The sequence below is a fragment of the Blennius ocellaris genome, assembly GCF_963422515.1.
Source record: "Blennius ocellaris genome assembly, chromosome: 12".
Classification (NCBI taxonomy): Eukaryota; Metazoa; Chordata; class Actinopteri; order Blenniiformes; family Blenniidae; genus Blennius; species Blennius ocellaris.
Genome location: NC_137661.1, coordinates 18,488,551 through 18,503,619, shown reverse-complemented (window position 1 = coordinate 18,503,619; position 15,069 = coordinate 18,488,551). Strand labels below are relative to the sequence as shown.

The 15,069-nt window shown below is 40.9% G+C and overlaps 1 protein-coding gene across 1 annotated transcript in view; it reads right to left on the bottom strand.

Moving 5' to 3' along the window:
* Positions 1-549: 549 nt before the first annotated feature.
* The window catches only part of polrmt (polymerase (RNA) mitochondrial (DNA directed)), a 44,558-nt gene continuing 30,038 nt past the window's right edge, over positions 550-15,069 (bottom strand). The window contains exons 16-21 of the mRNA XM_080506033.1: positions 10,697-10,749; positions 7,275-7,373; positions 6,930-7,002; positions 5,166-5,257; positions 2,924-2,997; positions 550-1,232 (exon numbers count right to left, since the gene is read on the bottom strand). Coding sequence (XP_080362159.1) covers positions 1,183-1,232; positions 2,924-2,997; positions 5,166-5,257; positions 6,930-7,002; positions 7,275-7,373; positions 10,697-10,749 — 441 coding nt within the window. The 3' untranslated portion in view covers positions 550-1,182. The remainder of the gene's footprint in view (positions 1,233-2,923; positions 2,998-5,165; positions 5,258-6,929; positions 7,003-7,274; positions 7,374-10,696; positions 10,750-15,069) is intronic.

The window sequence follows — 15,069 nt, the reverse complement described above, 5'->3', positions numbered from 1 at the left end:
CCGAGCCTACATTTGCCTTTGAACATCGACGGCACCTTTTGTCTGATGCTGCTGCAATGTTTCCAGCAATCATCAGATAGCACCTCCTGCTATTTTTACTTCTAGATGCGGCGCTGGCCCAGAAAAATAAGATCCGAGTTGATTAGTGAAGCCTGCAAACCCTTTGTGGTTCATGTAAAAGGAGGCCTTCATCTCGCCGTACACAATGGGACCGAAATGCGCAGGTATGACTAAATAACAGTCACATTCATCCCATTTAAGCACTCTAAGAATATCTGCAATTCTCTGAACCATCAAATGAGTGTGGAGACATTTTAAGAAACACATTTATTTGAGCACAATTGTCAAATATTTTGCTACTCTATGAAAAGTAAGATTGAAGAATTCTCTGGTTCGCAACACTCATCCCCAACCCCTCACATCCCTCTTTCTTGTCCTGTGTCCTCTATTTCAGTAAAGTACAATCTTCATTTCTTTTCAAATGTCTCTCCTTTAAGCTTCTTCTTATAAAGAAAAAAAAAAAAAAAAAGAGCCTAAATCCTTGCGCGCTGTGTCGTGGAGTCATCCTGCCATTCAGTGAGTGACGGGGCTCATGATTAGGTGGGATAGTGGCAGACGCAGGTCGATGCTCCTTCACGGCATAAAGAAATGCAGACGGCCAATCAGGAGCCATTACGGTTTGTCAGTAAAAAGTTTCTGCTCACTCCGATCGAGTGTTTCTGAATGATGGACGGAGCAACGCAGTTCATGTGCGATTCAGCGCTGCTAATGAACACACACGTGCAGAGCCAGACGCACACACACACACACACACACACACACACACACACACACACACACACTTATATAAGGTCAAAGCAGCCGCTCCACGAGGTACTTTTTCAATGATTGAAGTTTAAGCGCTTCCATCCAGTGTCGCTGCGCTCATTTCTTGCCTGGATGAGTCTCCCACCCTCCGCTCCATCACTCTACCAGTCAGTTAATCAGACGAGTTCTCTGCATGCGAGCACCACCAGCGGCTCCAGACGGCCTGTGGACCACGAGGAAGCAAGACGGGCAGCGACTGAATCAATGTCCGCACATCTGTAGGAGACGGAGCTGGTCGGGGCCCCGGCGGGCCTCCCTGCTGCACTCCTGTCAATTCCACTCATCTCTTTCTGCCAGCGTGCTCTTGTGCGCTTCTCAGCTGAAGAAATAAGTGGATTCTTTCACCTGCTGGAGATCGAAATCACCTGGGGGGGGGGGGCGATAGGCAAAGTGTCAGAGCAGGTTTAAGTGACTGGTCAGTAAACACAGCAAGTCAATGACGCAGAAGTAAATGTGTGTTTAATTGGTAACGTGACTTATATTAAGAAGCCACACGAGTGAGTGTCATGCATTTTGCAAGTGTTAAAATAAAGTCTGTGACACACTGAAGGTTTTACTGTACAGAGGGAGGTGAGACATCTGAGGAGGGGTGGAACAATTAACTGAACACATGGTTAAAACTCTACTTTTCCTAAAAGAAACTGTCGGGGTGGGAAGAGCGGGTGTGTAGGCAACAAAACCTCATTGATTCGTCAGCAGTTTTCTCAAAATACTGTTGTGACAACAAAATCTGCACCCTACGATGTATTCAGTAACCCTGTTCGCAGGAAAAGTTGGGACATGCAACATCAAAATGAACGTGCTATTGATTAAATCCCTGTTAAACCAGGAGACGTTTGAAGAAGTTCAATGACTACAAACCAAGTTTGATGCTATCAAACATGCTGACATTTCAGGAACAAAGGTTGAGTGTAAGAAAAGAAATATACAATTATAATTGCAGGAAAAACAGAGTAATTTTAGAGAACAATTCCATCGCACTGTATTATGGTCAAAAATAATTTGATCTGATGGATACAAGATCTGAGCAAGGTTATTTTTGAGGTAGGTCACACCAAAGTTTAATCAGTCAGAGGTTATTATTGGTAAACAATGTGATATTTTTCTGCTAATTTTAGCTGTGGATGAGGATCCTGTGCAGCAGTGCTTTGCCTCTCTGACAGTTGGGTACGGCAGCCGGAGCTGCAGTCTGAATAATTCAGAGAAGAACGAATGAAAAACGTAGTCAGAAATTATGACATCATCAGTGCTCACTGTGCGTTTTGATATTTTGGAAGTGACGAAAGCGTGTGCGAACTGGACTAAAATAAACCCTTAGCTGTTTTATACTGGCTCAAGGTCCAAACTTTAGTCTCCGCATTTGAGTTACATTTGGTATTTATGTTCCATCTTGCATTTTCTCTTAAGCTACTGTGTTTCGTGTGAGAGTGTTACAGAATCATAGCAACACACCTGAATGATCCTCGGCCACATAAGCTGATTTATTCAGAGGGACGCAATTAACAGTAATCAATTTATCCCAACCAGCTGTCATTGGCAGACAGACGATGAGCGTACAGATGGAGACGGAGGTTGCATAACAGCAAAGCCTGTGTCCACCTGACTGACTGGCAGAGAGGAGCATTGCTGTCTGTACAGGTCCTCCGCTGGACAACAATAAATACTGCTGTGGCATCAAAAGAGAAAACCTGGAGCTGCCAGAGGTGCTGCAGACTCACATGCTTACACCACCGCTGATGTAAAGCTGAACATGCTTTTGCCAAACTCAAGTTAAACCTCTTTGAAAGGCGAATACTTGTTTCTGGGAACACGTGCAGCTGGAGAACAAACTACAAAGGGTAAGTGTGCAGAGAACAAACAACAACAATTAGTTCTCATGGAAGATGAGGAAGTCGGTTTGTTTAGGCCCACTGTCAACCCCAAACGGGACTTTAGGGCATTCCCGTACGAATCCCCTTCGATCCAATTAGGACAGTCCCCTCCAACCTTCCCTGAAAAGGTGTCGGTACTGAGGATGATGGATGTTTGGACATGAGATGGCTGCTTTCAAACTGACCTGTCTGAGGCACTTTGGCCAGCAGCAACAGAAGCCTCCTGTACTCCTGGTACTTCTTGTTCTTGCCTTCAGTCCTGCAACGAAGAAAGGAAACAACAGAGTTGAGAACTACAATATAAGTCAGGGGGGAACTTTTTTTTTTTTATCTTTAAAAGAACAAAGTAGATTTCATTAGGTGTTTCATGTAAGTTCAAGAGAGTAACCAAGAGTCCTTCAGCTCTCCCAGCTGATGACTGCACTTCAGCATAGTCAGTTTTTTTTTTTTTAAAGATACAGTTTGCAATATATTTAGTCAGACTGAGACTTCAGGTCTCTGGGAAAACTTACATAACTGGTACTGAACTTCAACTTTCATTGTGCTCTGCAGGGAATGAACTCTCACAAGAGAATAATCACTGACAAATAGGATCAGCAGTGTCAGTCAAAGTTTTGGAGTTGAATGAAATTTTGACAAAACTCTCTGCATGAAGGGATTTTTTTTTTTCCAATCCTGTGTCGATTCTCTCCAAAAGAAAGAAAATCCCACAGCATGAGCTGCTGTCCGTCCCGGCGGTACGCCTCCAACCCCTCCGTGACCCAGAGTGCTCACAGACACGCTTCAACACCTCAAAGTTCAAAGATTTTCAGTGAGATGTTAGCACCTCGATAGCAAGATGTGTTGAGTAGTATATCGATGTCAGTAATGGTGCTATATATTACAACGGGAACTTTTTTTTTTTTTTTTCTTTTAAAGCCAAATTCAACTACCATGCAACTGCTTTGTAAGCAGCACTGATCAGGTCTGCATCCATTAGCTTTGCATGTCCAGTTTTAAAATGTGGTCAGGGACAGAAACGTTCTTAATCTACTTCCGTCAACATCATATGAATGCCTTGAATCTAAATAATTAGTTGCATTGAAAGTTCAACTGGTTTCTAAACTAATTGAAGTGTCAGAAAATGTCCTGCATATATTTACACAACATAAATACAAACTCCACATTTTCTGCTACCATATCAATGTGAAAACAGCTTTCTGGTGTCAAAGTATACAAAGCAAAATAAGTTTAAAGGAGTGGGGGAGCTTCTTTTAATCTGGGAAATCTATCCAAATCCATATTGTGACAAGTGAGGCAACTCAAAATGTCTTTGTAGTTCTCTGAATAATGTTCTTGTGAAGTTTGGGAACAGCAATAATAGGAGAGAGACAAAGAGGTTGAGGTGATGCTGAGGAGGAAAGGCTTTAGAAAAGGTTTCCAATTATCCCGCAGAGAGGAAAACACAGTTAGATGATGAGCAAAACAAAGCCTGAGGCCAGTAAGATAGAAACATGGAGGGAGGGAATCATTTTGTGTCTAAAGTCACACAACTGGAGAAGAAAGTGTCAGTTTTACTGTCTTATGACTTCGTGTGTGCGTGTGTGTGTGTGTGTGTGTGTGTGTGTGTGATATAATCACATCAAACTACCATTGTAAGTAAATAATCCAATGTTTAGGTGAAGATATGTTTTAAGGTGATATTGAGACTGAGGTCAGGTTCAGATCACAGACTTGAAACTTTCTCAGTGATCTAGTACGACAAAAGTCCGACTTGTATATATATCTATATATAGAGATGGCTTCCATCTGGATAGCAGTGGAAGGAAACACTGTGTTTTCAGAGTGTGGATCCAAGGGGGCAATAAATGGAGAGAGAAGAGGAGAGGACCTAAGACTGAACCTTGTGGCACACCACAAGAGAGGGAAGCGGTGGCAGACAGTTCTGAACCATTCCAGGGCCACGTCCTTAATTCCCACCGACAGTGTCAAATGCTGCAGTTAAACCTGATAGCACAACACGGATACCAGAGTCAGTAGCTAAAAGAATGTGATTATAAACCCTGACAAATGTGTTGATTCTGTGTTGTGCAGAGCTTTAAATCTGGATTTAAAAAAAACCCAACAAAGTGTACTTGTTCGAGAAGGAGCAAGTAGTAGTAACATCTGCCTTGCATGCGTGCTGAGTTATATAGCTTTGTCTGTACAATGAAACGTCCATAAAGATCAGAGAGTGAAACATAAACACACAGAGTAGGATGGATGGTAATAGTAGTTTGCTGTGTGAGAATAACTCAAACAGAGGAGCAGATAGGACTGACGAAGCACCGAAAAATTTATTTGAAAGAGTTATGTAATATTTAACTAACATTTAGACTATATAACACCTGAGATTTGTGTGAGTGACCCCAACAGAGGGTATTCCTGTCCGCAGGTGCATATACTCACGGGAGTCCAGAGCAGTATTTCTGGAGCAGGAAGTTTGACAGCTCTTGAAGGATTGGCTGGCTGTGCAGGGCAACAAACTGTTCCCGGCAGACCTGCCAGGAGGAGGACGTGGCAGACAGAAGAGGACTTTCAGTTACTTTGGTGAAAACAAACACTTGGTTGGCAGACTCAGTGACCGGGTAAAAGATAGACTACACTGCTCCAGCTGTAGATTTGGCAAATAATCTTTTTTTCCCCCTCATACCATGAGCAAACCTTGCTTGTTGTTTTTTTTTTTTTTAAACCTGCATTGGAGGTGATCTGGCAACTTGAAAACTGTTGTAAATCGGTGTGAAAAAGAGTGTGCATTACTGTCAGTCTCTCCGTCCTGTGATGGACTGATGACCTTTTCAGAGTGTATTCTGCACTGGAGCTCAACCCTGAGCTCGACAGAGCGCAAGAAGATGAATGGATGGAGGGTTCAAATGGGATTATAATAAATATTTACACGTGTGAAGTCTCACATTTATTAGCAGCGATTTACCATCAAATATAAACATGCAACTCTCTTTATTTAACTTCACCTCAACTTGTTCCAACATTTTAAAGTGTGTGAACATCGTGGGTTTGTTCAAATTCTGTCGGTACAGAACATGAGAACAAGCCCTGACAGATCACTGCATGCACCATGATTTATACAGTTTCAGTCAACTCCATCAAACTCCATCCGTCCATCCAGCCATCTTTATCCTATTTAGCACAAAGGGAGACAGTAGAATACCCCCACAGACCATTAGTGAAGAGTGTATACTCTGGTTAATCACCACTCCTCACTGGAGGAGACATATAATCACACACATTTACTCACGACGAAGTCCAGAGTTGTGTCATCATTTAACCAAACAAGCTTAATCATGGACTGTGGGAGGGGGCCAGAATTCACCCAGAATAGAAAAGAAAACACTTTCAGGCAGATGGGAAACATGCAAATTCAAAGCAGAAATCCCCTGGTGGCCAGAACATTCGTCCCTTCTTGCGAACCATTACACCATCATGATGCCCTGAATCACCCCAAAACCCTGACAGAGTCCAGTCTGCAGCAAGCAGGATACAAAACATGTGAATGAACAGTCATGGCTGTACCAGAGACCATTTAAACAATGATATCTTTCATATATTCAGGCATTGAATACGAAATTTAACACCCGTCCTCTGTTGTGTTTAATTATCTGTGTAATGAGGAAGGCGTAGTCACATATCAAGAGAGCGACGGAGAATAAATGTTGTGAGAGGGAGCCGCTTCATTGGCTCGAACTCCTTTGAGACCGGGTGAAGATATAAAACTGTGCTCTGATGTGCCATCTACAGGAAACTGGGGCTTTATATGGTAATTTGATCCATTTTATTATGCACTACGTCTCAAGTCTGGGCCTGGAGAGCTAGTTTCAGCTGGCAGAGGTGAGCAGTCATTTGTTAAACACATCAGGCTTTCTCTGGCGGCGCTACCTGCAGCCGGCAGTCTGCGAATGTCTGAAACTGTGACAATACAAAGTTTGTTTGCGTGGGCTTCGTAGATTCTTCTGTCTAAAGAAAAGCAGTGGCACAAGCTCAGTTCTTGGTGCTTCTGAAGAGACACGGCCATTCACCCGTCCTCGCGAAGACCTCGAAATTAAATCGAGAAGGAGCCGGAGGAGTTCAACCCCGTGTGACACTTTTAAGTAATGGCCAGTGAGAGGTAAGGCGAAGGAGCCGAGACACAAAGACAAAACAACTGTAAAGCAATACCTTGTTCATGGTGTCCACAGTGATTGCATGAGTCCAGAAACAGTCGTGAACTGAGACGAAAGTCAAACCAGCACTGTGAGGTCATCGCGGGAGAGTATGTGAAGGGGAGACGAGAATGAATGTGCAGCAGAGGAAAAAAAAAAAGACAAGGCGAGTGTTTATGAAGTGCACCAGACAGTTTAACAAAAAGAGCTGCTGAAATCTCTGTGTATGTTACAGTTTAACAATGTTGCTCCATTTTTTCCTAATATAATGAATGACTCGATTAGAAGCTCATAACTGGGCCTTAAACATTTTATTGAACAACCACTATTTCTAGTCGTCAGCCATGATATGAAAGCATACCTGTAGCAGTGGAGAGCAGTCAGCATCATGTGTGTTGAGTCCAAAGAATGAATGAAGTTTGGTGGGAAGGCATTCTTCTGTTTTACTGTATCTGGTCTCCTGAGGAAGGACACAGAAACACAAGCATCGGCACAAAAATGAATACATAATGGAAAAAACTGTTTTGTACTTTCTGCAATGGTTCCTGGACTCTTTGATGCTCTCTCATATAATGAGACGTGTCAGCCAAACCAGCTCACGAGACGGAAGTGGCCTCATAATGAACTGTGCTCACAATTCCCTGGGAGACAGTTAGCAATCTCATGCTCTGATTATTGTTTAGGTTTTTGACGCACTTGAAAGACATCATGTGCTCGTGAGCCTTACATCAAACCTGCTGTACAATCAGGCTGTTTTAATGAAATCACAATTAATCTATGAATAAAATATGGATGCTGATAAAGGCACAATGCTGTGTGTGTTCACGGCAATTATCTGTTCGTGTATTATCAGCATCTGCTTTTTAACTTTACATTTGATTTATTTATTTATTTAAGTATTTTGGCACTTTCATATTTTGGCACAGGGGATACATTCATCAGTAAAACTGGGAGTTAATTATTAAGAATGGACCCCAAATAAAATAATACATGGAATTAGATTCCCTGAAAGTGAGAATGACTTTGAAACACGCAATTTTGATTTTGGTGTTACAGTGTTTTCCTGTTTCTTCGAAGCCTCTTAGGCATAGCACAATAATGTGCATCTAAATGGATGATTGGGCCACAAAAAAATGTTTTGCCAAAGCATTATGAGCAGCAGAGTTTGTGTTTGTTGATGACAGTTTTCTCCTCGTGCTTCGTAAAAGTGGAGATTTGTGCAAATAAGTAGCTAACAGCAGTAAGTTAAATAATAAAGTTGCTGGGTTTTTTTTAAGTGCAGACTGGAGGATAAAATAAGTACTTTTTTTTTTAATTAAAGCACGAAAGCTGGCAGAGTCAAAGTATATTAGATACACAGTGGATATACTCGGTCCTGAAACTCATCACGGCTGTCACATTCCTACATTAATCCACAGATCAATTGCAGTGAAAAAGGCCTCTCTGCTCAGATGGATTTCAACGTCAATATTTCTCTGTCCCATGGAACACCCGGGGGACACCCTGGCTCCACGCTCTCTAAACAATGGCCAATATGAAAGCACACAAATATACAAGATATAAAATAAATAGCATGAGGGTAATATAAATGTTGTTGCTGCTGCTACTGATGATAAAACGTGAAGTGAAAAAAAAAAAAGCACCCAGCCAATCTTTATCCCCCATGTTCTCATTACCCTGAGCCTGTGCCATTCAAATCCTTTGGGCTGCCACGGACCAGAATGCTCTTCTAATGGGAATGCAGAGCGAGCAGAGAGAGAGCTCGAGCCAAACCTTGAGCTAAAACAAAAAAACACACAGGCACACTCCATGCCTGTCTGTCAGTCTCGCTTTTCCTTCTGCCTTGTTTTATTTTTGGCTTGAAAAATGTTACACGTTTATCAGACTGCTTTTATTTCTGCTGTTCTGGGCTTCAGATAAGCAGAAATTTGTAGAAGATCATTTGCAAGTGAATTCGGCCATCGGTGCATTAAAAATGACTGTCAGTCATTTTTTTTATTCTTTTCTTTGTCCGACACCGACACACACACATAGTCACAAAAACAAACGTGGCAATTTTAAATCTCATGGCCCAGGCAGAAAGGTGCAGTACTCTAGTGGCTCGTAACCACGGCTCTATGAAGCATAATTTTAATCCCTGTGGAGCAACTGAGCAGGCTGTGGGTTCACTTAATATCACAAGAGGAAAAGTCTGAGATGAGGCTTCACATTTAGGGTGAGTCTTTACATTTCATGTATTTTTACACGGCGGTTTAGTGGCCTGGTCAATCAGTACTTCTTTCCTCAAGATGATATGAGAAAAATAATAGTGAGTTATTCCTGCCTATGCCTGAATTTGCATTTGATTTTTTGGATTCTTAATTATAGCAGATGCAATCCTGCTCCCATTAGTGTGCTTCTGTGTGTGGGGGAATCGAAATGGCAAAAAAAAAGTAGTAATTGTGTCAATTTTAGTTCACATTGTCAATAAAAGATGCCTTCTCTGTCAGCAAAACTCACATTCCAATCACATCTCTCTCCTGCCTCTCAACTCTGACTTCCTCCGACCATCACTCCGTCTGAGATAGATCTGTGGTGTGCTGTAGATGTCAGATCGAGGAGGGCGGCTGTCAGTCTTTGTCTCCTGTGTCAACATTTGATTTTCCATCACCGTCTTTCATTCCGTCTCCCTTTGTTCCGTACTCACCTCTGTCTATCCGCATTTATCTCTCATTGTTACATTCACTTCTAAAATTAGTAATAGAATAATTCAATCTGGATCCTGTTGACTTTTACGCACAAGTCCCATAGCCGCTGAATGGTCTCTTTGTCACTGATTAACAGATGCATAATTACTACTCTTAGGTCAGCCTGGTATTTCTATTCAACAAACCACAAGAACATAATGATGTGTCTCTTTGATTTACCAGGCAAGTTTTTCTTCATTAACCTGAATTTATTAAGATGACTTGCTGCATTACAATGATTCCATTCATTAAAGTATATTTCACAGCATTGTTTTCCAAGTCTTGTGCTGTAATTATAATTCAACATCAGCTATTCACATCTCTTCTGCTTGTAGCTTGCTGTCTGATGTCAACTTGTTTGTTTGTTCCTCTCTTTCTTTGTTTAAACCATTTTACTTTCCCCAAACTCCAACCGGTTCAGATCAAAGGTGTCGCCTATGAGTCTGGTACTTTAGAGGTTTCTTCCTGTTGAAAGTGAGTTTGTCCTTACCACCACCATCAATGCTTTGTCATGCGGGGGTTGTGCATGTCAGAAGACGGCGACGTTGTGATTGGCACTAAAACCGAATTAATAAAACTGAAGTGAAGTGAAGTGAAGGAACTTTCTGTTCACAAACCCTCAATCCAAACGGTGTAAAGTTCACTTTCAAACTCTTCTGATGGCATTACCCCCACTTTCCAGACAAATGCATGTTTACTTTGAGTGTGAAGGAGCAATTAGTCAGTATATCCACTGGAGACAATGCGTCTGTGTGGGTGACGTTTACGACGGTGTCATAACAGCCTGGAGTGATCCAGAAGTGAGTCAGCGACTTCTCAAGTTGTCTCGGTTCAAAAGATTTGTAAACAAAAAGCTGGCAAAAAAAAAAAAATCATCCTGTGCAAGTTCACATTATTGTCACCAGCTTTCCTTTGTCCTGGCTGCAGGTCACCATGAGAACAATAATGTCAATGAGGTCCACAAAGTGAAAAACAAAGTGGCAACAGCATATATGCTGCAGTTCAGATGAGATTGGAGGAAGAAGGAGTGAAAGGCGTAAGCAGCACGACGACTTACTCTTTAATGTCGTGGGTGATCTGCAGGTTTATGTGCTGAATGGTGCTCTTCAGCTACGGAGACAAAACAAAGAAAAGAAAATGGTTAATCGCAATCATCAGGTCTGCCTGAAGTAAGATTCAAGTGCAAAAAAAAAAAAAAGAGTCTGATTCGACACAACCAAATCTTTAAAACAGCGTTTTCTTCTTCATTTAATGTCACTTTCAAAAGCTTTAAAGAAACCACTGCACTATCAAACCTTTGTCAACAAAATAAAATAAATAAATAAATTGCATATACTCCATGCAATTATGTTCAAATCAACTACATATTTATTAACTCAGCTATGAGAAAGAAAATCACCATCTTCCCAAGTCTTGATATGAACTTCATGTGCACTATCACAGGTTAAATCGAGAGGAAAACGCTCAGCAGCATCTTCTTCTTTGGCCTACAACTGCAGATTCATATTTTTGATCATAAATAAGCCAAGCTGTTGGATTGAGAAACAGAGAAGCAGACAAATGGTAGAATTTAAGACAAGAAATGTATCCCTTTAAAGAAACACTGGAGAAACAATGGAGCTGAACGTAAGACTTCATTTAGCTTGCCGAGTTTCTACAATATTGCGGTAAAGGAATTTAAAGAAAATTGGAAATGTGATACATAATATTTAATTAATCTGTAATTTAGAGATTACAGAATCTCCATCGCAGTACTGATAGCAGACGTGAGTTCCCTTGATCTTAAATGCATGTTCAAAATAATTGCTAAAACAAACTTCAGATTTTTGTGGTGATTTTAAAATTCAACTGATCAGAATCTAGATGCAAGGAAATTAATATAAAACTAAAACCAATGCAAAATAGCATGTATTTTTAATGAATGTTGAAATCCAGCCATCAAAATTCGTGGTTACTGTTTATGGTCTGTAACATTTCTGAGTATATTGGCTTGAAATCTATCAATCCATCTTTCAAAGCATTTGAAGAATGCTTTGAAAGATGGATTGATGTGTTGTTTGAAAATATACCAGGTATACTTTGATTGTCCCTAAACTCCGATTAAATGTAATTTCCAGTAAACCAGCTCCAAAAGACATTCATTTAAAATAAAAGTAAATAATAAAGCATCTGCTTGTATTTGTATGTTAATGAAATAGTTTTAGTAAGTGCTCTCTATTCACTAGCTGTTTAAAAGAGCTAGAATGTTTTATCCTGGGGGCCTCTTTCGATCTTAAAAAGGCAAGATTGCTGTAATGTGGTTTATAAATACACTTAACTTAAATGAAGCTAACATTGGCTGAGATCGAATAATAATGAAGAGCCCCACCTGAAAAATGTAGGTCAGAGGTCCTGTGCTTTGGGTCATGTGGTTTGTAGGTCTTTATATAGAAAAGTAATGCATGGAGTCAATTGTACAACATCCATCTTAATACGTTCTGTCTGTAGTGAGTCTATTGACTCGCTATAGGCATAACAGTGTAACACTCGATCAGCAGTCTTTTGAATTAGTGGGTAATGTTATTAGAAAGTGGCAAGTATAGGGCTATTTGTAAATCAGTGATGCATATACAAGAGTAAATGAATCACAGCAAGCCATTTATAAGAGAAGGAATTGGGGAAAAGGCTTTCTTCTCCACACTCTCACGTTTCACTCTCAAACATCCAAGCTATAAGTGACAATTCTTTTTGAGAAATTTGCCCCATTGGACCTATGCACAGGAGGAAATAGACTATTCTCATGAAAAAGCTACAGCAGGTAATAGACAGCTCCTCATTAATGAAATCACTCAAATTATTGTGTTTACTTTGCTCACTGTTGAGTTCACACTAATGTATCTAAGTGACTCTCCTATTTAGCCTGAACATGTTTTCCTTTTTCACTGATGGAGCCATTTCAATGAAATTACATTCAGAGCACTGCAACTTTTTCCATTTGTCCGTACTGCAAATGATCAAAGGGCTTTTATTGTCATTATACATCATTATCACGGTTCGCAATTAGATTAACCCACAGTAATGTGAAGGAATGGGAATTCTCTTGTGGTTTGCGTGTTCTAAATAATTAACAGAGTTGCATGACCTTGAGGGCTATTCTTTTAATGGATTGAATCAGGAAACACAATCAAATAAAATATTAAAATACAAATACAAATGAAAAAAATAATCGGAAAAATTCTATTGTAAAGGGGTTGCACTGACAGAAAGAAAATAGAAAAATCCAGTTACTGGCTTGCTTTATATTGCAGCTAGCTAACTTTAAAATATGCCAATTTATAGGATCTTAAAATGAAGCTGTTCCATTCTACATTAAGAAATACATCCTGTGATGGCGATTGCAGAACATCACAGCATGACTGATTGCCTTATGACCCTTAAATAACCACAGGATTGGTGCTAAGGCACAACCCTTTCATCAGACCCTGGTTGCATCTTCTCAGGGTTGAACACCGAGTACCTTTGAAGTACACAGATATCTGAGGGGAGGGGGGGGGGGGGGGGGGGGTCATACACAACAAGAATTACACTGTACAACTTCAATGATTATAGGAATTGATTTTTTTTAGCACAGTCAATTCTGACAAAAAGGTGGAAACTCGGGCATCAAGACCTCCATCTACATCGACGTGAGTTGAGACATTTGGGAATTGGTCTACTGACATATTGATAGAGTCACGAGTCACTGAACCTTAGCCTGAGATATTACAGCCACACGAGTCCTAATTGAAAACACGATTTACAGCAGTGATGATCAGCATGGGTGTTGTAATAGCTGTTCAGTATCTAGTTTGATGAGAACTATGAGCTGTTTCTCCATAGGTGGGAGTGTGTGCAACTGCATTTGTTTGCAAATTGCGTGTTGCTGTATTCAGCTGGGATCAACTCCAGTGCTTTGTAACTGTTAGGTGGGTAAAGAGGTATAGAAGATGAATGGACAGTAGAAGCCTGGGAGGTATTTAACACAATATTAAGGATATATTGTGCAGAAACACGAAAAGTATGTCCAAGAGAAGTCAAGATATTTGAATAAGTGATAAGGAGTTACGTTGTGGTCACAGGGTATATATCGTATAAGAATGTCATGTACATTTTAAGGTCCCATGGTTGTTCAGATTTCACTGTTAACCTCTGCTGTGGACTGACAAAAACTGACTGAAACAGCCATTCTATTTTATTCTTGGAATTGAAATCTTAAATACATGAAATCATACATCTCAATTTAAGTTAATCCATCCTGCACACTGCATTCTATTGTATGTCTAATCACCGAATACAGTGAACATAGAGGGCAAGGGAAATGGGTGTTAGCAGGTAAAAAGGCTCAATAAAGATATCCCGCACTTCTGTGGAAACCACGGCGTGAAAGAATGATTTAAGTCGCAGGTGTTAAAACAGGCAAATACATTAATAGCTTCGGGGGGTCTTTAAGCTACCCAGACCAGTGGCTCCACTTGATTGTTTGGCAATTGCTATGTGATAAATTACAAAGTCACTCAATTATCAACAAAGCGCTCCAGAAGAGAAGTGCAGCATGATAAAAAACCTGTTACTTCATGATATGGCCACTATCTCATTCATCATCTCCCGACAAATACATCTGAAGGGGTCTGTCCTTCCCACTTTTAACATCCCCTCTCCAAATGGACATCTTTGAAGGGGAGAACGGAGAAACTGTGATGTAATATGTGTTGAGGGCAAAAGAAATGGAGGCTATCTTTCATATGACTTATGCACTGCAATGTTAAAAATGAGGCCACATCCGAACACTGTAACCCGTCTCATTATAATACACTGTATATATGCGCAAGATCTGCGTACAAGACCTGATTGAAACCCTGAGGCGATGATGAATGAGACCCTGGCCCGACCCTGTTGTGTATCTGTGGGGAAAAGCCTCCTGCTGTCGAAATCACCCCAGAGTTGCAGTGCAGATGGTCATGGAAGCAACAGCCATCAGTAACCACGTATACGCTGCGAGGGGAATCCCCATCTATCACATGATGGTTTATAAGAAGCATTTTATCCACCGGAGTGGAATCAGGCCTCTTTTACATCCAACAGTCGTCCTCTCTCCACCATTCTGGGTCACCCGGGCCTTGCTGTGCCCCATTCTACCAAAGAAGACTGATGAAGACAGCTGCAGACTCACAGCCACACATACACACCACAAACGTCCCATGCTTCCAATGACCTTTTCCAGACCTCCTTTCTTCCTTTTTTTTTTTGGGCCTCCAGGGGGTGTCCTTGAAACTTCGACTGCATTTATTATTTCACCCCAAAATGCCACAAGATCAACGAAACACCTGGGAACGGCTCTCCACTGTTCTGAAGCAGAAGGAGTCACGGAGGGCATCATGTCGGCATTTAAAGATACTCGGTTCTCTGAGATTT